The sequence below is a fragment of the Fistularia commersonii genome, chromosome 16 (assembly GCF_037954325.1).
Source record: "Fistularia commersonii isolate RoL2024-O1a breed Wild chromosome 16, RoL_Fcom_v1.0, whole genome shotgun sequence".
NCBI classification, from domain to species: Eukaryota; Metazoa; Chordata; class Actinopteri; order Syngnathiformes; family Fistulariidae; genus Fistularia; species Fistularia commersonii.
Window position 1 is genome coordinate 4509692 of NC_141299.1, and position 21679 is coordinate 4531370.

Here is a 21679-nt window from a genome sequence, read left to right on the forward strand (position 1 = left end):
GCACACGGCAGCCCTTCGTTACTCATTAATAGCGTATATGTTTGGTAAAACGTCACAGATAATCGTATTTTAAAGTTCATGGGAATTTATTTAATTAAAATGGGAGTCATTTCATTTTTTTTACGCGAGGTAAAAAAATCGCCTTAACTTAGACAGAACACCATTGACCTGTTTTTGCTTGGTATGTTATTTACCTGAGTGTATAGGATTGACTGGTTACTGTCGGTTTCCCTTTTGTCATTGTTTGTATTTGATAGTTTTCGATAACCATGTTTTTGCCTCTTTTAAGACTCATTTCCTTACCATTTAACCCGCTTTATTGTTGTTGATAAAAATGTGTTTTCTTGTATCAGTTAAAAGGTTTTATGGAAGATACAACAACAGTAGAGTAGACCCTAATTAAATACGGGGCATATTCCATCTGGTATTTATTAAAAGGGAACACAGTTTCTTGACGTGAATCTAAACTTTTAACAGTGAGGATTTCGATTCAATTTCAGGTAAAGTGTCGCTAATCGGAAATCCAGATCATCGCTGTCCGATCGTCTCCCTTGCTTCTGGTTGCTATGGAAAATGTCCACAGCAACAGTCATTCTTGGGCGGGACGAGTGGTATGAAAGATGACGGACAGAAATTTCAACCAATAGTCAGTCGTCAAAGTTAACCGTAGCCAATGAAAATTGTAGTAAAGGAGCGTCAAGTTAGTTGGAGAAAGGAGGTGATGTAGACGGTATTGGAACTGGTGAGACAGCAGTTCAAACCGAGATAAAGGTAAGGCATGTGTTGATTTCAAGCCTTTATTTCAACGTTAAATGACAGCGGTAAGTTAAAAGAACATTAAGCATAGCTTATGCTGAAACGGGTTTCCCTACCTCGGTCCTGCTAACGTCACTCAGCTAACTTGCTACTGCTTGTGCTGTCTGAGCATCTCAGACCGTCTGGGAGGAGGTTGTTCTCTGATATATTTTTCGGACCGCAGGCCCTCAGGACTATCATTTTATGTGTTTACCCGAGCAAACTCGTGTTCTCGAATTTACAAGTTGCGGACGAGATGTTTTTTTAACCATCTCGAAACTGTTAACTTAAAAACCAAAGCCCAGTTAGCTCTCAAAAGCAGCGTTACAATATCTTTATTCTCTACTGAACCAGCATGGTGTGCCAGTCATTCTACTAATATGGACAAGTACGAAAAGGTGAAGAAAATTGGAGAAGGCTCATTTGGAAAGGCTATCCTCGTCAAATCCAAAGAGGATGGACGTCAATATGTCATCAAGGAGATTGGCATATCAAGAGTAAGTTTTGATGTACAAAACCTTTTTATATGATATCTGACTCTCAGTTACTTTGAGGTCCTTTCACTACTTTGACATTTCTCATTACCCATACATTTTCTTATTGCAGATGTCAAGTAAAGAGAGACAGGAATCTCGCAAAGAAGTTGCCGTACTTGCTAATATGAGTCATCCCAACATTGTCAAGTATAAGGAGTCTTTTGAAGGTAGATATTATTGAAGAATTTAGCTGTAATTTTAACTAAGTTTGCTACAATTATATCCAGCTGCCCACATGTTAGAATGTATATTGCTTATGCTTCTTTGAAATGATTTCAGAGGGTGGCTGCCTTTATATTGTGATGGACTATTGTGAGGGCGGAGATCTCTTCAAGAAGATCAACTCTCAAAAAGGCATACTTTTCTCAGAGGAGGCGGTAAATTAATGATTAATTGAACAGATATTTATATGTATTTTGGAATCAGTCTTTAATATCTCTCATGAATTTATCCAAAGCACATTTATTATTGGCATTGTAACATTTTATATTTCCATAGCCTTAATTAACAAGCTATATGAACTAGTTTCAGTGTTTATTTTTTTGTAGGTCCAGCCTCAACAGATTTAGAAATGGTAAAATGTTGCAACTTGAATTAACTTTCATCTTCTTCTCCAAGATCCTGGATTGGTTTGTGCAAATTTGCCTGGCACTGAAACACGTACATGATCGAAAAATTCTCCATAGAGACATCAAATCACAGGTTGATTCCTCAATCCTCAATCATAGTCTTTGAAGCTTTTCTCCTCTGTTATCTTGAATTTAAATGACAATGTATGTTTCATTGTATGTCTATAGAATATATTTTTGACTCAAGAAGGGACCATTCAACTTGGGGACTTTGGAATTGCAAGGGTACTAAACAGGTATTTAAAATGTCACGTGAACAGATCTCAGGGTTCCTCTAAAGCATATCATTTTAACACTGCAGCATGTAATTGTTTTTTTTTGTTTGTTTTGTTTTTTTTCTGTTTTCCAGCACTGTAGAGCTGGCAAGAACATGCATAGGTACACCATATTATCTATCCCCAGAGATATGTGAAAATAAGCCATACAACAACAAAAGGTAACTCATTTACCATTATACAATCTTGCATAAATATTCATATATATATATGTGCGTGTGTGTGTGTGTGCGTGCGTGTGTGTGTGTGAGTGTGTGAGATGGATGGATGTACATATGTGCGTACGTGTCTATGTACTTATTTTAAGTTGTATGTCAGCTCACAGCTTCTGTGAGTCATGCAGGTTTAAATTTCTGCTTCTGGAAGATGTCAAGTTGTACTGTATCCACTGTTCTCTCTAAGCTGTGCAATCGCACACTGCTCCAGTGTTCTCCGCGCACAGCAAATGGTATGCTGCACACAAAATAAAATCCAATCTGAACTGTAAATAAAATAAATTTGTTTAATTTATTTAAAGTTCAGCTTTGCTGTGTGCAGAGAACACTGGAGCAGTGTGCGATTGCGCAAACACGCAGCTTAGAGGGAACAGTGACTGTATCCTAATTTGTGATTTTGGGAATTAACTCATTTGTAAGTCCTGTACAAAGCTACAAACGCAGAAAATGTCTTCTAAACTGTTTTGAATGCGAATGTTCCCAACTCCACTTGAGATGCAACAAATTTTATAATTGATTGAAGCAGATTCTTAATATTAATTCTTGAGATTTTTTTATCCTACCAATTACCCTATTGTTATGAGGGGCTAAAGAAATCTTTCCAAGTGGCTTCTGATACCTTATTGAATGTGTTAAACCTATCCCAGATTTCTGTTTTTATGTCTTCTCCTCTCCTTCATCCCCACTTTTCCTCCCTCTGCAGTGATATTTGGGCCCTAGGGTGTGTCCTTTATGAAATGTGCACTCTTAAGCATGCGGTAAGTTTCATGTGTGTTATCTATACACTATTTCATGTATTTTGAAAACAGAATAAAATAATTTTCACTGTATGCACTTAATGTCGAACAAGAATGGCACTTCCACTTGTTTATTTATTTTTTTGAGTCTTTCGTTTTAGTTGTTAATCTGACAGTGTACTTAATGTCTTTCCTCCCAGTTTGAAGCTGGTAATATGAAGAATCTGGTGCTGAAGATCATTCGTGGCTCATACCCTCCCGTGTCTGTTCATTACTCCCAAGACCTCCGTTCCCTTTTGGCGCAACTTTTTAAACGCAACCCTAGAGAGCGGCCCTCAGTCAGCAGCATACTGGGCAAGCCATTCCTCTCTTGTAGGATACAGAAGTTCCTCACACCACAGGTAAAATGTTTCATATTCTTTGATACCATTTAAACTGGCATAAAACAGTATACTTTCAGTTACAAAGCTTTTTTATTAATCATTTCAGATTATTGCTCAGGAATTTCGCCATACTTTTATTCACAAGCAGCCTAAAGTGGGTGTGGTGCAGGGACCACCAGGTAGGCAACTCTTCTGCCTTTTTTTTAATTTCAAACTTCTTTTTGTGTAGCCAGCTGAATGTGGTTTTAATTTTTGAAATTATTGTAATTTCTTGTCAGATCATTTGCAGTGCTGTTTGAATTCTAGCTCTAGGTGTCACCAAATTAGGGTATTTAAAACAAGTTAAACAAGAGACTCTTAAAGACGATGTGCTCCTGAGCAGGAAAAAAGAAATGTTTTGTAATAAATAAAATCCATAGGAAGCTAAATAGAGATTCAGAAGATGTTAGAAGATGATAATGAAGCCACTCTTAGGATATTTACTGTATCATATATCTTGTTTACTATTTACAAAGTGTAAATTCCAATTTTGGCCAGTGGGGTTTAACTGATTATTTAGGGAGGGGAGGGGTTTAAACATTTAAAGTTTGACTGACTTAATTAGGAAAAGGTGACATACATACACCTGTTTTTGTGACCAAGTTCTCTTAAGTTGTCACGTTATCACTAAGGTCAAGTGTTCCTCCACTTCCTCTTACTCCTCCTTTTTCTTCAGATGTCACATACAGATGTGAAAGTTCCGGATGTCTGTATTGTCAGCAGTACCTTGATTTCATATTTTATTGAGTCTAATATCAAATTTTATTTTTCTGTTTAAAAAAATAAATAATAATAAAACAAAGAGTCAATCTCTTGAGATGAATGAATCGTCTTTTATCTGTGTAATTAGCCAAGCGCCCTGCTCCTGGTTGTATACCTTTCACCTCAGCCCAGAAGATTACCAAACCAGCTGCCAAATATGGAGTGCCTTTAGCAATAAAGAAGGTGCCAGATGGAGCCAAAAAGCCTGCGGACAGAAAGCCAGCTGTAAAACATAAACTGGTTAGTAGGTGATTCATGCGTTTTTTTGAGACTCATTTGAGATTTTTTTTTTCTCTATTTGTCAAATGTGGACTACTCTGGTTTGTCAGGGGCTTCTCCAATGTCTATGTGTTTTGTCATTTCAATTTGTTGGTTATATCTGAACCACAGTGTTATATGTTGCTCAGGCCCCTCCCCCAGCAGCCCCCCAGAGAAGAGTGAGTCACATGGAAGAAGATAGGAAAAAAAATGAGGTACATCAGAGCGTGCTGCATAAAATGTATTTATTATTTGACTTAATTTCCTTTTGTCACACATGAAGGTAACTTCTTGCAAGAAATATGTTTTATCCCTCTCATCACTTCGAGGCCATCTGGAATGCTCTGCCTAAGATAGCATTCTCCTGTAACCTATCTTTTCCTCGTCACCTACCTGCTCAGTGACTGTACAATCCTCTAGCCTCTTGCTCCAAAGTGTTAGGATGTTTCCTTTTGATAAGCAAACCTTTGGTCTCATCTTACAGGAAGGCATCAGAAAGAAAAGAATGGAGCTGACTGATAAAGAAAGGAAGCAGAAAGAGCAGGTGAATTCATTTTCAATTCCCTTTTTAAGTTTATAGTTTTTATGATTTCAGTCATTTTGTTAAATCTGTCTCCCATCAGATGTTCATTTTGAAACCAGAGCAAATGAAGAGATATGAAAAGGAAAAGGTTGGTAACAAATGTGCACACCAAATATTTAGATGTTTTTTTGGGGGGGTAATAGCACAAATACAATTGGAAGGCCATGTTCAGTCTGCCTTTGTCTCAGTTATAAATGAGTTTGAAACTGTGATCCGTTTAGATCAATCGAATCAACCAAGCAAGGGAACAAGGCTGGAAGCATGTTTTAAGTTCTAGTGGTGGAAGCAGCCCAGAGAGAAAGGTACCAGATGTCACTTTCCTTTTTAAAATACAATGTGGCCTCTTAAACATTTAAATAATGTATATATTTTATTATTGCATTGTTCTAACATTCAGGATCAGCTGTTTACATGTCATGCCGCTCCTCACTGTGGCTCACAAACCGTTTACTTCTGAAATCCAGTGTTTTTTAGGTGGTGGAAAAAGGGCTGGGGGTGTTGGCCCTTGCCCGATACCAGGCTCTGCTCAGGGTCCAACTCCAGCCCCTCCCCTAAGCAGAAGCCCATATGAACACTACCATGCTGCTCTTGATCAAATGGCTAAACCAGATGTGAAAGATATCAGTAAAGAGGGGTCGTCAGCCGAAACTGGCAGTCACACGCAGTAAGATCAAATATGCTGAGTTTTGCAATAGTGTTTTACTGTATTCAATGATTATCTAACCTTGATACCTCCATATGTAATTAGTGTACCAGCTGCTGCTGGTCCAGTGCTTGTCCATGGCCCTCCTAGACATTTAAACCCTGAAGCAATCAAAAGAGAACTACAGAGGCTACAGCACTTTTCAAAACAAGCCCATATCAGTCGGTCAGTTACAAAATCTATCTTAAATCAATTCTATGACCCTTCTTCATATACACTATACATAAACTGACTTTTTTTTAACATATTCTTTTTGCAGACAGTGCAGTCACATGGCTGTTGAAAGGGCCCTTCAGGTAGAAGAATTTTTACAACGTAAGAGAGAAGCCAAGCTCAACAAAGAACGGGCTGAAGGACAGCTGGTAAGCTATCTGAATTCTACTAGAATTATTACATTGCCTTTAGTTCTAACTCGTGTAGTTCTGAGTCAATATCAACCCCCTGTGAGTTGCATAAACATAATTATGAAGTGAGTGATAAGTAGTTGTAGTAGTTGCCAAGAGATTGGATGAAACGTCTGTCTGTCAGTGAAAACCATCTGGGTAGAGTGAAGACATTTATCCACTTAAAAATATTTTCTTGATACTGTTCGGTTCAAGTATAGCTGATTATAAAACAGTCCCTATGCTATTCTTTTCTTAAACACTGCCTCCATTATTCAAGTCAATACGCAGATGCTTCTTCCAGTTATCACTCCTTGTACTGTACAATTTGTCAAAGAATGGCACAATCCCTTCAGTAGCTGAGTCTAAACGTAGCCAACCTGTTGGGAATACTGTCAAAGGTATCTGCTCCTCAGACAATGTCCAGGATAGTCTCTTTGAGCCTATTATGTGGACCATATGACTAAAAATAAAGATCGTTTACAGAGACCAGTCGAGGATGAGCCCAAATCATTAATGTCTGGGCTTATTCTAGGTGATTAAGTAACCTGGTGTGCCTCTGCCACGCCAATGTCGCTGAACGTTTGCATACCCCTAGAAACGGGCAAGGGCAGTTTCAGTTCCAGGTGAACTGTATTGTTTTCCTAATCATCAGTGGTCTGCTCCATCAAAGGCTCTTAACTCCCTTTGCTTATCTCTCCTGTTATAATCTCATCCCAATCATAAGTGGAGGCATCTGTTGTCAACCCTTTTTGTCCCCTTGCAACATACAAACAAAGCACTAGTTATTCTGCCTTTTTTAATTTGTTTAGCCAAGGGCTTAGATTGTAGGTTATTGTAGAAACACTGTAGAGAGGAGATGAAGCAGTCCCACAGGTCTGATAGCTGAGGGTGCAAAGGCATCTGTGACTCACTGTCTGTGATATCCCAAACAAAAAGTCGTTTTTGTATGCTCAGTAACATTCAGTCTTAGTTCTAGCAGACAAAAAAGCGATTGATGCACAGTGGAGCAGCATCCCAGATGGATGCAAAGCCGAAGCGTCCAGTATGTGAGCTACCCAGACTTCTACAGCAACACTGTCTACAAACTGTCATGCTGACCCAGTTGGGTAGGAACCCAGACATACATTGTACTTACCTTCGATCAAAGGCCCGCTACAGGGGCTGCAGTAGGATTCAGTACCAAGTGAGAAGGTTTATGTAATGTATTAGCTGCAAAATGGAGGGGGCTTTCAGAAAGAGGGAGCAAGGGCTTCCCTCCTTATTTCCTCATCAAAAGGCTCCGTCCATGTTGTTCTCTGGGCAATGTTCCAAAAAGAAGCTGCGCTCCAAATAATCTAATGCACTTGCCGGTAGATGTGCTTTTTACATCTCAGAGTAGTTTGGATGTATCAAAAGGTATGTATTTTGAATCTTGTTATGCACACTGATGAAAAGCCTTGTTCAAATGCATTTTTTGTGCAAGGGACATAAATTGTACCTTTCTAAGTCATACCCAATCCAGACCAAATAAATTATGACACTGGTAAGGCCATTTTACGATAGCCTACCAAATAAAATTTCCCAGTATGCTGTAGGGCAGACCACAGATGACTTCCGCCTCACAGATGGCTGTGTCAGTTGAAGTGATAAATACACTTTTTGATGTACTGGTTCTCCTGGACCACTGGCAGGTTTGCATATCTAGAACTGCCTGTTTTGGTTGTTTTTACCTGTCCTGGCACTTTTACACAATGTGGTCTAGGTGACCTTTGTTGTTCTCAGAGGGAATGTCTTCCTTGTTCTGGCATATTTGTCCCACGGGGCTGCAGTTGCATGCTCGAGAGAGTAACAGATGGCCCAGTCATAGACAAGTGTAGATCCCATGTCGTGCCCTGTTTAAGGTGTAGAATAAACCTGTTTCTTAGAGCTATCCACATTCCAAGTCACCTGAACTTGGCTAGACATCTTCTCTAATGGGTATCATTATTAACAAAGGAAAACTTACCAGTAATTCATAAATTATGAGTTACATGTATGGTATCAGTTCTGCAGGGCAGATGATCTCATTGCCTCTAGTTCCAACACCCACTGCTATGTTCTTTTCCATAAAAGATGGCTATTCCTCTCTGGGATGGGTGGTCAGTTTCAACCTTGACCCAGCAGGCTTTCTATGCATTTCCCCCATTTAAATAATACAGTATTTTCTGGAGAGCGGGGCATTTGAGTGTAACAATGACTTCTCCCTTCTCAGTGGCCAACACCATCACAGCATTCAGAAATGATCATCTTGTTTGCAGCAAACCTCTTGCAGAACTCTCAACAGGTTTTATCTGTTCATGAAGTTTTGGCAGCTGCATGCTTACAAGGGGCAATCCCCAGTGTGGCAGTGATGAGTCAGAGGACCTTGTCATGACCTTTTACTAATTTTTATGACTTCAATATGGCATTTGTTTCAGGAGTGGTGTCAAGATTAAAATGCACCCTCATCTCACTGTTATATCGCAGCCATGTTGATCTTTTCTGCAAAAACAGTTGGCTAAAGGTCTGTCATTGCCATTGTTCAGCTGTACTTGTCGTTAAACCTAATGTTTCTTCATGGTATCTGGCCTCAGTTTTAAATGTTCTCTGTCGGTATTCATAGTTTACGTAAATTGGCTTTTCATTTTTGTAAAACTTCTCTGCTCCTCATGTCAACATCCATGAAGCAGCTCATGCTGCAAAAGCTTTGTGCACTCAATTACCTCTTGATTGTTCCAAGATGATACTACCCAAGTGCTGCGTATCATGTCTGTCTAAAGCTGTCTTGCTGCTTATAACTTGCTGTATAGCTGATTTTCTCCTCGCTTCTTTTCACTGAGAAACTGTCAGAAACTGATTTTTCATCACATGCTCTTTGAATAATATTTGCACACTTAAATGGAGTGAACACGTGTTAAGTGTCCAAGTTAAGTCTGTTTTCTCAACACTGCCAGAGGTAAGCTATTTACTAATTCTGTCTCCAAGGCTTGATGATGGAGGCTTCATAACCCAGCATACAAGAACAGGGGTTATCAGGTGCCTCATACTGTTACAACCCACTTTACTAGAACAATCGCTATAATATGGGGTTCGGGTTGAAATATCTGTCATGGAACTTCTATGTACAGATATTTGCAGTTGTACAGCCATTTGTATACATGTACAGTCCATTATACATTTGCACGATTTTATTTAAATGCTGGATCCTTTCTCTGATGCTAATGCCACCTCATGTGCCCTCCAACTGCCCCTCGGGGACAAGAGATTCTGCTTCTGATATGTTGTACTGAGTGAATATACCAAAAGGCAGCGTAATGTTAAAAATATGACTAATGTTCCCTGAAGAGGAGGAATGAGATACAGCACCAGGTTAGCATCACTGCATCGCTTGGCACAATAGTGTCTATCGTTTCAAGGTATGACGTTAAAAACATGCAATCATTTCTGCAAGCAGCGTATACATGTCATCACACTCTGGCTCAAAGGTTTGAGAAATATAGAATAAACAAATGCCATCAGCCCATACACAACCTTATATTGCATCTGCTTTAGTCTTCCATTGCAGCAAATGGCAAAACAAATAGCATCATTTGATAACCTCAAATACAAATTACCCATTACCGCTTAACATATAGTCATTCGATTCATTGCAAATAAATTGTATATTCTACTCTGTTGTGATATTTTAAATATCCTTTGGCCCAAATTTGCAATTATTGTGTAAGATTTTTGCAAGGGCTCTGTCCGTCTAAAATGTGGTTAAATTGAATGGTAAACAGGGCACTCGGCAAAACCTGGCAGCAATCTATGGAAGCCGGGTTGGTTCAGCTCGATGCAGGAGATCCAAAGCAAACAAAGAGGAGGAGGTAGGAGTCCTGGTCTGAATGCCAAGCCCTCACGCTCCAACTCACCCACAGCACGTTTGGCTTGGCTCATCTGACCTCATTATGCCTGTGACACCCATGATTCAATGCACCAGCTCAAATGTCACTCCTTGCACAATGTTTGATATTTGACTGTCCTCTGGCTGTATAGCCACACTTTTAGCTTTTCCCCTCCAAATACCTGCCTTTTGATTTGCGCAATGCCTTTTTGTTCAGTTTTCAATAGTCATGCCATCCCATTTCAATTGTGAAATCCAACTGTTTCTTTCATATATTGTTTTCTCATTGTGGCTGAATGGCAGGTATATTAATGCACAGATTTAAATTCACTAAGTATTGACTGAGCCATTTTGATGGTCCTTTTCCTGCTGAATATCTGTAGTGTGTTACATATCATTTTTTTCTGTTTTCCCAGGAATACTTGGCAAGGCTAAGGCAGATCCGCTTGCAGAACTTCAATGAGCGATTGCAGATTAAAGCCCAACTCAGAGGAGAGAAGGTATACACTTTAGTTGTTAGGGCATCTTTTCAGTGAAGTGTTTTTACCTCTTGAGATGTTTGGGATCAAACTCTTATTTATTAATCATGTCCTTTTTAGCATGACAGCGAAGGTTCTGACAGCCAGGAGTCCAGTGAGGAGACAGAACTTAGGAGAAAGAAGTTAGAGGCTTTAAAAGTACGTGCATTGATTACTTAGTTATCTTTACCTCCTGCAACATTTGAACCAACATTAACCGAGCTTAGCAAGTTCCCTTTACAATTTGCCTCAAAAAAGACATCAAAGTATAGTCATGAAACCACTTTCTAACCATTAGAGTGTCATGTTGAAATCTAACATCGGAATAAAATTACACAGATGGACACTTAATTATACTGGTCAATCTAGGACTGGCGTTACAATGTTTTGATGAGCTTAGCAAGTTGTTTTGAGTCATCCAATCCTTGAATCAGTTAAAGATTTGCCCAGCATCCACTGAAAAGTGGAGTGAGGGTATAAATGTGAAACTGCCAGTAACCAGAGTGATAATATTTTACAGAATGGCTCACACTTTGAAGCAAAATGTGAACTGTTTATATATGGACCTTTTAGGCCCAAGCAAATGCCCGTGCTTCTGTCCTGAAAGAGCAGCTAGAGAAGAGGAAAGAAGCATTGGAGAGAGAAAAGAGAACCAGAGAGGAACAGGTAAGAATTTTCACTCTGTGATTCACGTCTGAAATTTCAATGTCGTACTCTCTATGCTGGTGCTGTAAGATTAGCCTCAGTCTAATTTTGGCATTGTATATTGTGGTAGCCTGCAGCTCGGGGAGTGAAGGGTGGCATAGCAGCAGGAAATGTAGCAGCAGCAGCAGCAGTAGCACTGTCAATTACCTCTGGTAGTCTTTCACAACCCAGTCCCTCTCAGCCCGACCCAACTTCCAAAGCTCCAGCCCTGCCTTCTTCCGAACCCTCCACCCCTGCTATATCCATGACTGCAGCCCTGAAGAATGTTGGAGCAGTTAGTATACATTAAATGTTCAATAGCATAGTGATACTTGCGAGTATAATCCTTGACTATATGCCCTATGATATTTATGTCTTGCAGCTAACTCCACTAAAAGAAACCCTACCTGAATCTGGAACTGTTGCAATTCAGGTGTGGTATTCAGTCAAGCAATGATTTTATCAGTTTGGCATTCAATATTTTGAAAAGATAATTTTTTTGTAATACATATGATTGATTAGAGTGAGAAGAAAGAGATCCTGCGCCGACTGAATCAAAACCTGAAAGCCCACAATTTAGGGGGTGAGTCGGATGAGCCACCACCAACCCGGGCAGAACCAAGTCCTGCTCCCCACCAGAGTCAGTATGACAAAGACAAACAACCCCCTTCAGATGGAGTGCAAAAGAAATGGGATGCAGCAGAACTTCCAGTACCTCTTGTAGTACATCAAACCTCAGAGGAGTCCTGTACAGCTATATCTGGTGAGTTAACCCTTCACAAAATCAAGCATTTACTTTGGGTGTACTAACTTTTTGACAGGGTTGACAATCTTTCAGTTTTAACACTCATCTCTATTAGTGTTATCTTTGTGTTTTTATATAGCATTAGATCATCGCTAAAAGACATGGTTAAAAGCCAGAGTTACACACAGGAAATATTTGTTTGAAAGACCTGTCGCTTTCCCTTACCCTCTGATATTCCCCACCCAGCCACCTCAGTGTCCTCAGAAGCTATGCCATCATCTGGGGGAGAGAGAAAGAAGTGGGAAGCAGGAGTTCCCCTTGTCCTCTCTGAAGCACAACAAACTCTTGAGAAGACATCCATCTCAACCAATGGTTCGTAATATTTTTCTTGCAGGATGCATTTGTTGTGACACTTGATGTCAATGAATTCATCCCCATTTTTGTTCTGTGTTTTCTCAGAGCAAACAGTTTTCGAAGTTGTACAGATGGGTGCTCTACAAGGAGAAGCTCCGAGAAAGGAATGGGGAGTGAGTCCAGACTCACAACTGGTTCTCAGAGTACTTCAGGAGGCAGAGCTTCAGCCTCTTACCCAGCATTTGGACAATGTCAGCATCTGTGAGGAATTTTCTAGTCCTGGTAATTGCCTTTCCATCATCATACATACAAAATTTAAAAGCCACTTTCATAGCAGTACTGCTTTTTTTAAGGATTCAGATTCTCTTCATGCGGGGAAATATTATGGTTGCCAGCAGAACACATTGTTACATCACCACACTTAAAGGCACAAAACCATTCCTCAGTCGCATGTTGCATGACTTATTTTTATATGTCAAAGGATGTTCTCCCCGTTTCTGCATGGATTTTCTCTAGATTTTCCAGTTTCTTTCCACAATCCAAAAACATGCAGGAGGTTCATTTAAATAAATTGGGAAAAATTGCCCAGATGTGTGAATGATAGAGTGAATGGTTGTCCGTCTCTATATATGGCCCTGCGATCAACTGGCAACTGGTCCTGGGTGTAAACCCCCCTCTCACCCAGTGACAACTGGGACAGGCGCCAGCATCCCTGCAACCCCAAGTGCAGGAAAAGCAGTAGATGATGGATGGATTTGTCAAAGAATTTATTAGTTATTCTGTTATTTGAGGAGTAAAATCTCAAATTTACTCCTACAACAAAACAATGTCCCCAGATTAGCCTAATCAGACAGCAAAGGTGAAGCCGGAAAGGACATCTTGAGATGAAGTGAATTTCAAGCCCAAGTTATCTGTTTTTAGATCAGAAAGAACGTTTGGCATCATCCGAGCACTCACATCGGCAAGTGTCTTTGACCACTGCGGCAGGAACAGTAACACAGCCCCCCAACCTTGAGACTCTGGGTTAGTATGTCAGTCAGCCTCACAGCGATCAAATATTTATGGAGAATATTTTTAGTGCAATGCAACCATTTCTTGCTTTCATTCCTGTAGATCAAGTTGAACTGGAGTCACTGGTTTTAGAAGAAAACAAGAAACAGGCTTCACATCCTTCATCCGGTGTGCAGCAGGCTTGGGAAAAGGATGCTTCTACACCAATGTGATTATTCACCTTTATGAAGATTTTCAACTCCGAATGAAATTTGACCTCATGCCCAAATACATACTGTAATTTCCTGACTATTGAGCGCACCTGGATATAAGCGGCCCCGCCTAAAAAGAACTAAATAAATGTGTACATGTATAGGCTGTACTTGTCTATAAGCCGCAGGTGTCCACATTGTAACATGAGATATTTCCACCAAAAGATGGTACACAGATGTTTCTTTTTTTTTAGGGATACTTTTAATTAAATACATACCGATAAAATCCACAAATACGTACTGGAATTTCACAGTAATTTCATTGGACCGATGTGACAAGGCTAAATGTTTTGGCGACATGTCGCTCGATGTCCCCCGAAAAAAATCCATAAATTAGCCACATCGCTGTTTAAGCTTGTGAAACAAGTAGTGGCTTATAGTCCTGAAATTACGGTAATTGACTTTTTACTCAGTCATATCAATTTTGAGATAAAAACCTTCCAAGTTCACTTTGTTTAGTTTATTTAAATATAACACAGCCAATAATTAAGAGGTGAAGCAGAAACATATTAATGTTAAATTTGTTGTTTTAGAAGAATGAAGATAGAGTTTTATTTCACCATTTGTAATTTTCTAACAGGCTGACAGCGGGTGAGACAAAACCAGCAGTGAATAAGGAGGATGAGAAAAGCTTTGGAAGAGCAACAGAGTCACTTGGTGAGACAGTGCCATCCTGAATAAATAAACAGCAATTCATTTTTCATTAGAATCTGAATTAAATATGGAATTCCTCTTTCTCACAGGTTCTGTGCCGTCTGAGGAGGCCCTCTTCATGAAGTTGTGCTCTCCAGCGCACCGACGCACTGCTGCCCTTGTGATCCTTTCAGCTCAGTCCTCTATGGACGACTCCTCGTCCTCTCTGGCCTCTCGCTCACGCTCAGTCTCACCTCTGCGCTCCAAACACCACAATGCTCTCCTGATTGGTCTCTCAACTGGCATGTTTGACGCCAACAATCCCAGGGTGATTACTGGTAGAAATCTGATTATAGCAGCAAGACTCAGATAATTTCTTGAAGGAATTTCTTGTCATCCAAGAGGCCTCTTCAGTGCTAAGTTACTGTGGACGGTTTTAAGTTCCAAAACATCAGGTTAGTCAAGGGTCAGCTCCCCCCTTCTGGACTAAAATACCTGAAACTCCCAATGGTGAGTTAGAACTGAAGAAGCCTCTAGGTTGAGAGGCTGGCAATCTTGGAGTCTAGTCACTAGCACAGTTTCTCAGGTATGTATCAAGCGCAGTGATCTATATGACGGAGAATTTTCAGACATCTTAGTGCTTACATTACATTTCAGAATTTGGCACTGAGCAGTGAGGAAAATTTGTAAGTTGTGCTGTGTGTGCAGTAAAGTTTAGGCCTTTGAGTTATCTTTAAATGGGATATGTGTCATTTTTATTAAGGTTTGTCTGGAATGGAGCTGCAGACATTTATTTAATTATCTGAACCTCCACTTGGTCTGAAGGGATGGATCTATCAACCTATTTCATTTAATACCTTCATTAGGCTCATGGAGAGTTGCAGAAAATACTCTCATTTTCTATTTAACTTCAATGAGCCACTTACAAAACTAGTATTCAAATTTAGTCATTTAAACTTTTAAATAGTTCTGTTTTTGAATCTTCTGTCAGATGCTGCGGACATGCTCCCTACCAGACCTCAGTCGTATCTTCAGCTCTCTGCAGAATTATGCAGTGACTACTGAGACTAGAGTGGCTCCGGACAATAACCTTGAAATGGAGGATCTGGATGAGGCAGTTAAAGATGAAGGCCAGTCAGAAACTGAAGAGTAAGTGGGAGATAAACAATGGGGGAAAAAGTCCATTATGTTGCTCATTTTTAGCTTCAACCTTGTTCAAAACGCAAGTGGGTTTTTGCATTCCTTTTTTACAACTAGGTGACGTGATGCTGTGTATTTTATGAATGTACTTGATTTCCCAGTGCATATGAGGACGAAGACCTCAGGGACATCAGGGCTTCGATGGAGCGACTCTTGCATGAAGACAGTGACTTAATACAGAGCCCTACAAAAGATGGTGCTGGAGACTACAACGGAAATCCCCCAGAGGGTGACAACCATGAGTTTTTCAACAGCTTAGCAGCGGAAATGGGGCAAAACGCCAATCAAATGGCTGTTGATGATGATGAGGATGAGGATGATGAAGATGAGGACAACGATGAAGAGGAGGATGACGACGAGGATGGAGAGAACGATGAAGATTTTTCAAATGGGAGTCCAGGCGATGAGGAAGCAGGGGACTTGCTCATGAATGGTGAAGGAGAGAACCATAGTAATAACAGCCAACTGAATGAAGAGTGGCATTCAGGTAAGTAAGCTGTGTTTTTCAACCGGCCAATTTTAAGGATTATGACAAGAATTTAGATGATGGATGCTTTAGGTTACTTTTTCAAATTGCTCATCTTAGGAGTTGTAATGATGAAAATGTAACATGTAGCTGTTTTATTGAAACTGGATCATCATTTTTCTGTGGTATAGATAGCAGTGAAGACGACCACGGGGGAGAGGCTGAGCATCATGATAGTATTTTTAGTCGTCTGGAAGAGCTTCGTTTTAACCTGGAGCAGCAGATGGGCTTTGAGAAGTTCATTGAAGCCTACAATAAAATTAAGGTGTGCAATGTGAAGATATTGTTCATACAACCTTTCAGTGGAGTAGCAAGCCACCAGATCAATGGATTGATGTGGTTGTGTCTTGTTTTAGGCTATACATGAGGATGAAGACGAGAATATTGACCTTGGCTCCAGTTTGGTCTTAAGCATCTTGGGAACTGAGCATCAGCATCTGTATCCCAACATCCTCCATCTGGTAATGGCAGATGGCGCATACCAAGAAGGTTGGTGACATCAGTTTATGTATCTGATCAAGTAAATTTGATTTTGCTAGTTCAAGAACCTAACTTCATGGTGCTTTGCCATTAGAACGCAATGCAACACTGTGTTAGACCTTTAGCCCTGCAAGCTACCTGAAAATTTGGGAGGAAAAAACTGGGCGAATCCATCAGAAAATTCAGAAAATTAGCAGCAGCATCAACTGCATTCTTCATTCAACTCTGGGCATGCAGATGTGGTAGCAGAGGCTGGGATTCAGTTTGCAAACCTATGCCCGGAATCAAGCTGCATGTCCACTTGAGAGATTCTTCACTGCTGTTTCAGAAAATTAGTTTCTTAACATTAAATTCTTCATCTTGGCAATATCACCACCTGCTGGCGTAGCTAATAACTGCACCTCACTTTACGGCTTGTTTTTTTTCCTTGTTTTTTTTACAGCTCTATTTCTGCAGTACAAATCACATAAAATCATGCAAACACTAAGTGAGGTAGATACAAATGTGTCTCTTTACCCAAACTGGCAGCGTTTCTTGCATTGATTTTCTCAACACATTTGATTTGTAGAAGTATGATTTTTTTATTATTATTTTATGTCTTTTGTGGTCAAAGTTGTGCCTCTGCTGTGAGTATGAATGATCACTCTTAACCACAGTCCCTGTCTCTCTGCTTTTTAGATAATGATGAATAATGTTTTGTGCAATGGAGCGGCTGGCAGCAATGACAATCTGCTAGCTATTTTGATGTCTTCCCAGGACGCACATCATTTCTAGAAGGATCTATGCAGGAAGTGTCACAGCCGTGCATCTAACAGTGTTTCAGGCACACTTGCATGATGAATAAAGCACTCAAGGCTGTTCTTCACCCTTTGACTATCAGCAGTTTTATGACCAGTGTTCATTCAGAAAAGTATTTCTGAGTCCATGTTCCCGATAACCAAAGTAACATCCACAATTCTGTTTGTTCTGAGTCTTGTCTTGTATGTAGATGAATGGCAAAACATTTATCAGCATTCTTGCTTGTTCAGTTGGATTGTGTTGTGGCAAAACTGGTACTCTCAGGTGTTCTTTCTGTCAGACCTTCAAGCTTCACAGTACAAACCAGGTCATTCCCAAAACAAATGCACCGCAAAACCTTTTTCTTACTATACCTTTCCTCGAAAAGGATGTTGATATTCTCTCACTCTTTCCACATTTATAACAATCCAGATTTTTGTGATGCTGCTATGTGGTAATAGGGTACTGTAGCAAGAAAATTATGAGGATGTAAACACTCGGTAACAATTAATATGTGATGAAATAAATGTCATGTTTTTTATTTAAAATAAACACTCTTAAAACATCTGAAGAGTTTTCATTGTCTTTGCTCACAATGGAAATAAAAAGGTTTGTTTGTACTTTTAAATTTGAGAGCATGAAGTTCTGAAGATGTTTTTCCCGGTGTCCCAGGTGAAAACTTGTTTTACCTTCCAACAGACCAACCTTTGTGATGTCACCAGGTAACATCTGTAAATCTTGTGAAATAATAACAAAAATATGTTTAAGCACACTGTCTGATTCATTGTGACAGAAAAGATGGTTGATTGTCTATAGTTTGAGCAGTGTCATCAGACATGGGAAACAGACGGCGGGAAAGGAAGGTATGAATCCGTGCCGATCTTTGCTCATAACAACTAATCAAGACCTTGCCTGTAAGAGCTAGTAAATTTCACAGACAAAACTACCACAAATATAAGCAAAACAGTCCAACATTCAATGTATATGTACACCTAAGGTCGCGCATTATGTGTCAAATCAAAACGACTGTAGCCTTTGACTTTGGACATTGATTGTTGTTAGGTTTGTAATTTTGATTTTTTTTTTTTCTTTTGTTATTGTTAGTAGATTACGGTGATAATGTCAAATACAGCAATTTTGTTTCATTGCAGCAGTTTTGCAAGTCTCAACCATATAACCATTTCCAGGTAGGTTTTAATTGTATGTTGCGTTGCCTATTAAAATGAGTTCAAATCTATGATGCATTCCAGTCCATGCACAGGATGTATTATGATGGATAATTTGGTTTGCTACTGACAGATCCCAGAGGATGCTGGTGAACAATGTCCTCTCCGACACCTCAACGCTGCATCCCGTCTCCCTTCCACTTCGTCCTCTATCCTGACGGCTGTAGGTCCACCCAACAGGGCTGCCAACCGGTGAAGTTTGCCGACGACGCTGTTCTCCTGTTCCTGTTGTCGGGTCCCTCACGCCGCCACGGTTCAGCCCTCCAGGACTTCACCCTCTTGTGCGGAGCATCCCGCCTGAAGCTGAATGTGAGTAAGACTCGGGGACATTGGTCATCACATTCTCCAGTTGGCAGAGGCAGTCACCGCCACCATACAAGGAGAGCCAGTAGAAACGGTGAAGGAGGACAGACACCTGGCCACTGTCTTTGACTACCTCCTGAAGTTCTCCTTTAACACTGAGAAGATCATCGGTAAATATCACCAACAGCAGTACCTGCTCAGGAAGCTGAGGTCATTTGAGGTTAGCGCCACAATCCTAACCATGTTCTTATACGCCTTCATGGAGATCATAATGACTTTCTCCTTCGCCTGCTGGTTCCATTCCATCACAAAACACGATAGGAATGTCCTGGAGTCCACCACCTTGGTCTGCTCCAAAATAACCGGCCGCCCCCTCAGACCGCTCTCCTGACAGTCGAATCGTAAAAACAGTCAAAAAGATCCTAGCAGACCAATCCCACATCTTATACCCGGCCCTTGAGTGGCTCCCCTCAAGTCGCTCACTCCGCTAAACCCAAAAAAGAAGGGCAACTTTTGTCCCCAGAGCTGTCCAACTCCTCATTTCCCAGCAACCCTACAAACCCCTCATCGCCAAACCGGCATGGATGGCGTGGAGGATGTTTTGGCTAAATGCCTCCAATGCTGTTGGTCCACCTCTGCAGTAACTAGACAGTCCTTATGTTCAAATCAACTTAATCAGGTTATTGGTTTTGATTTGCTCAGAGTTCAGCAGCTGAATGGGAGAGAGCCAAGAAAGAGAAAGTCTTATTATTATTCTGAGTTTCACAATAGTGACGTATTTAATCTTTTTTGATGTCGTCTGTGTGTGCATTAGCACACTAACTGTTGCTGGCCCAGTGCTTTCCATTGTAGATTTATCAGACACAAATCATCAATCCAGATACTTTATTGGGGAAAGTGAAGTAATGGAACTCAATGTGAAGTACATCTTACCTCTGCTTGCCTTAGAAAAGATTCATTTTCAAAACAGACCAGATAGTTTGTAGGCTGAGTCGGTCTTTGTTTCAGAGAATTTAACTGGCTACAAAAATGGCTATTTCAATACACTTTAAACTTTTTGCCTGTATTCCCTGGAATACTTGCCATGACTGAGGCAAATCTGCCCTACAAAACTTATATGAGTGTGTGCAGATCAAAGTTCAACTCATAGCAGAGAAGTTGTGAACCTTGTAGTTATCCTGCAGTTTGGGTTTGTGGCCAAATATAGAGAAACTCTCTAATCCACCTCTGCAGACTATTTGAAATATTCCACTTACTATGTGTTCATGGCACGAAGGAAACTAGAAAACCCGGCGAGAAAAAACCCAACATGCAAAACATACACAGACAGACCCAACACAGCTTTGAATCTGCAGCCTCTTTGTCACAGCTCTTCTGGATCTGAAACCGCCCTAACTTGCTTTGTTCGGTCACACCAATTAGGATATAATATTGCATTTAGGTTACTTATGGTTCTATAGTGAACTGTTTGTACTGCAAACCTGCATTTCACATTCAAGCCACCAGAGGATAAAACAGGACCAGAAATTGACCACAAGGTCAACAGAGCGATCTGATGAAATTGAAGCGTCCTAAGTAAACAGCAAATTTTAATTTGCATCCTAGCTGTCTATGGTCTTTCTCTCTTTCACGGTACTCTTTTCCCACTGTTTGAAATTTTGCTTGCCTTGATGCTCTGCCCACTGATCACGCATTAGGTATGTTTGATTCCAAAGGCCCCAATGTGATTACTAGCTGACAGAGAGAAAAATGTTCAACATAGCAAGCGTAAAAATCTTACATTAGCATTAACATCGTTACATTAGCATGTGGAATTTGACAGGAAAAGAGGTTATAGTAATTAGGTTCTGAATGTTACACCTTCCCTTTGGCCTGATATTATGTGTGTTATTTTTAGGAGTAATTCCTATCTTCTTTGTTAATGATAATGAAGGTCTGGAATGCAGCCTTGAAACATCAATCTATTTGAAATTGCACTGGGTCTTATAGGACTCTGAACCAATCCATCAACTTATATAATTTATAACCCTCGTTAAGTTCACAGAGTGCTGCAGAAAATAGCCTAATGTTCTGCATATACTCAATAAGCCACATGGAAATGTTTTATGTTGAGTCTGTAAGTATGCTCTTTATTGTTTTTTTAATACATTTGGTTATGTTTGGATCTCATCTTGACATTATTTTGTGAAGCATTTGAATATTTCTGTGTATGAACCTTCTGTCAGGTGCTGTGGATACGCTTCACATCCAACTTGCAGATCAAATACTTTAAACGGATTGCTATTCAGAGTTTTATAGTAACCTACACACTTGCAAAAAAAAAACAATAAGATTGTGTTTTATCGGAGGGATCCTTGGAATAATATGAATTTTCTTTTGCAGCGAAATATGCCTCAGAGACATCTGGCCTTCAAATGATAATTCGTGATGCAGAGCCCTTCAAAGGGCGGAGCTGGAGACGGTAATGGAAATCCTCCAGAGGGTGGAGACGATGTCTTTCAACAGGATAACAGATGAGATTGAGCAAGACTCCGATTCAAACGCTGTTAATAATGATGACACTTATGCTGATGGCAAGGAGGATAGGGGGGGAGACCGGCATGAAGATGAGGAACGTTCAGATTGGAGACCGTAAAGAAAAGCGATCCACACTATTTAAAAATTTCGAGCTCAGCAAAGCTTGGTATGCAGGTTAGATACTATTGGCTAAAAAGCTTATTCATGTCAAGACTGAAAACCAAGACCTTTTAATTAGAAAAAATGAAATGAAAAGACAAAGTCTTATTAATG

The 21679-nt window shown here is 40.1% G+C and overlaps 1 protein-coding gene across 3 annotated transcripts; it reads left to right on the forward strand.

Moving 5' to 3' along the window:
• Positions 1 to 529: 529 nt before the first annotated feature.
• nek1 (NIMA-related kinase 1) lies at positions 530 to 17925 on the forward strand. Of its 3 annotated transcripts, XM_086162174.1 has the most exons (36): positions 530 to 771; positions 1150 to 1292; positions 1402 to 1498; positions 1611 to 1708; positions 1950 to 2033; positions 2129 to 2196; positions 2310 to 2396; positions 3154 to 3208; positions 3388 to 3588; positions 3677 to 3749; positions 4460 to 4611; positions 4779 to 4844; positions 5114 to 5173; positions 5253 to 5300; positions 5434 to 5514; positions 5677 to 5876; positions 5961 to 6080; positions 6175 to 6277; positions 10078 to 10164; positions 10598 to 10681; positions 10781 to 10858; positions 11273 to 11365; positions 11475 to 11678; positions 11766 to 11816; positions 11906 to 12146; positions 12375 to 12500; positions 12588 to 12764; positions 13404 to 13505; positions 13596 to 13701; positions 14325 to 14401; positions 14488 to 14705; positions 15369 to 15526; positions 15679 to 16064; positions 16235 to 16368; positions 16460 to 16592; positions 17262 to 17925. In XM_086162174.1, exons 2-36 carry the CDS (start codon positions 1176 to 1178, stop codon positions 17273 to 17275), a joined length of 4179 nt encoding a protein of 1392 aa, XP_086018300.1. In that variant the 5' UTR covers positions 530 to 771; positions 1150 to 1175; the 3' UTR covers positions 17276 to 17925. The 3 variants fall into 3 exon arrangements, with proteins under 3 accessions (XP_086018300.1, XP_086018302.1, XP_086018301.1); XM_086162176.1 differs by lacking the exon at positions 11475 to 11678; XM_086162175.1 differs by lacking the exon at positions 10078 to 10164.
• The last annotated feature ends 3754 nt before the right edge of the window (positions 17926 to 21679 follow it).

Excerpts from the sequence above, each read along its gene's own strand:
- nek1 (XM_086162174.1), top strand. The coding sequence starts at position 1,176 with ATGGACAAGTACGAAAAGGTGAAGAAAATTGGAGAAGGCTCATTTGGA. Across the intron at positions 2,197-2,309 it reads ATTGCAAGGGTACTAAACAG|CACTGTAGAGCTGGCAAGAA; the intron begins GTATTTAAAATG and ends TCTGTTTTCCAG. Across the intron at positions 5,877-5,960 it reads GAAACTGGCAGTCACACGCA|TGTACCAGCTGCTGCTGGTC; the intron begins GTAAGATCAAAT and ends ATATGTAATTAG.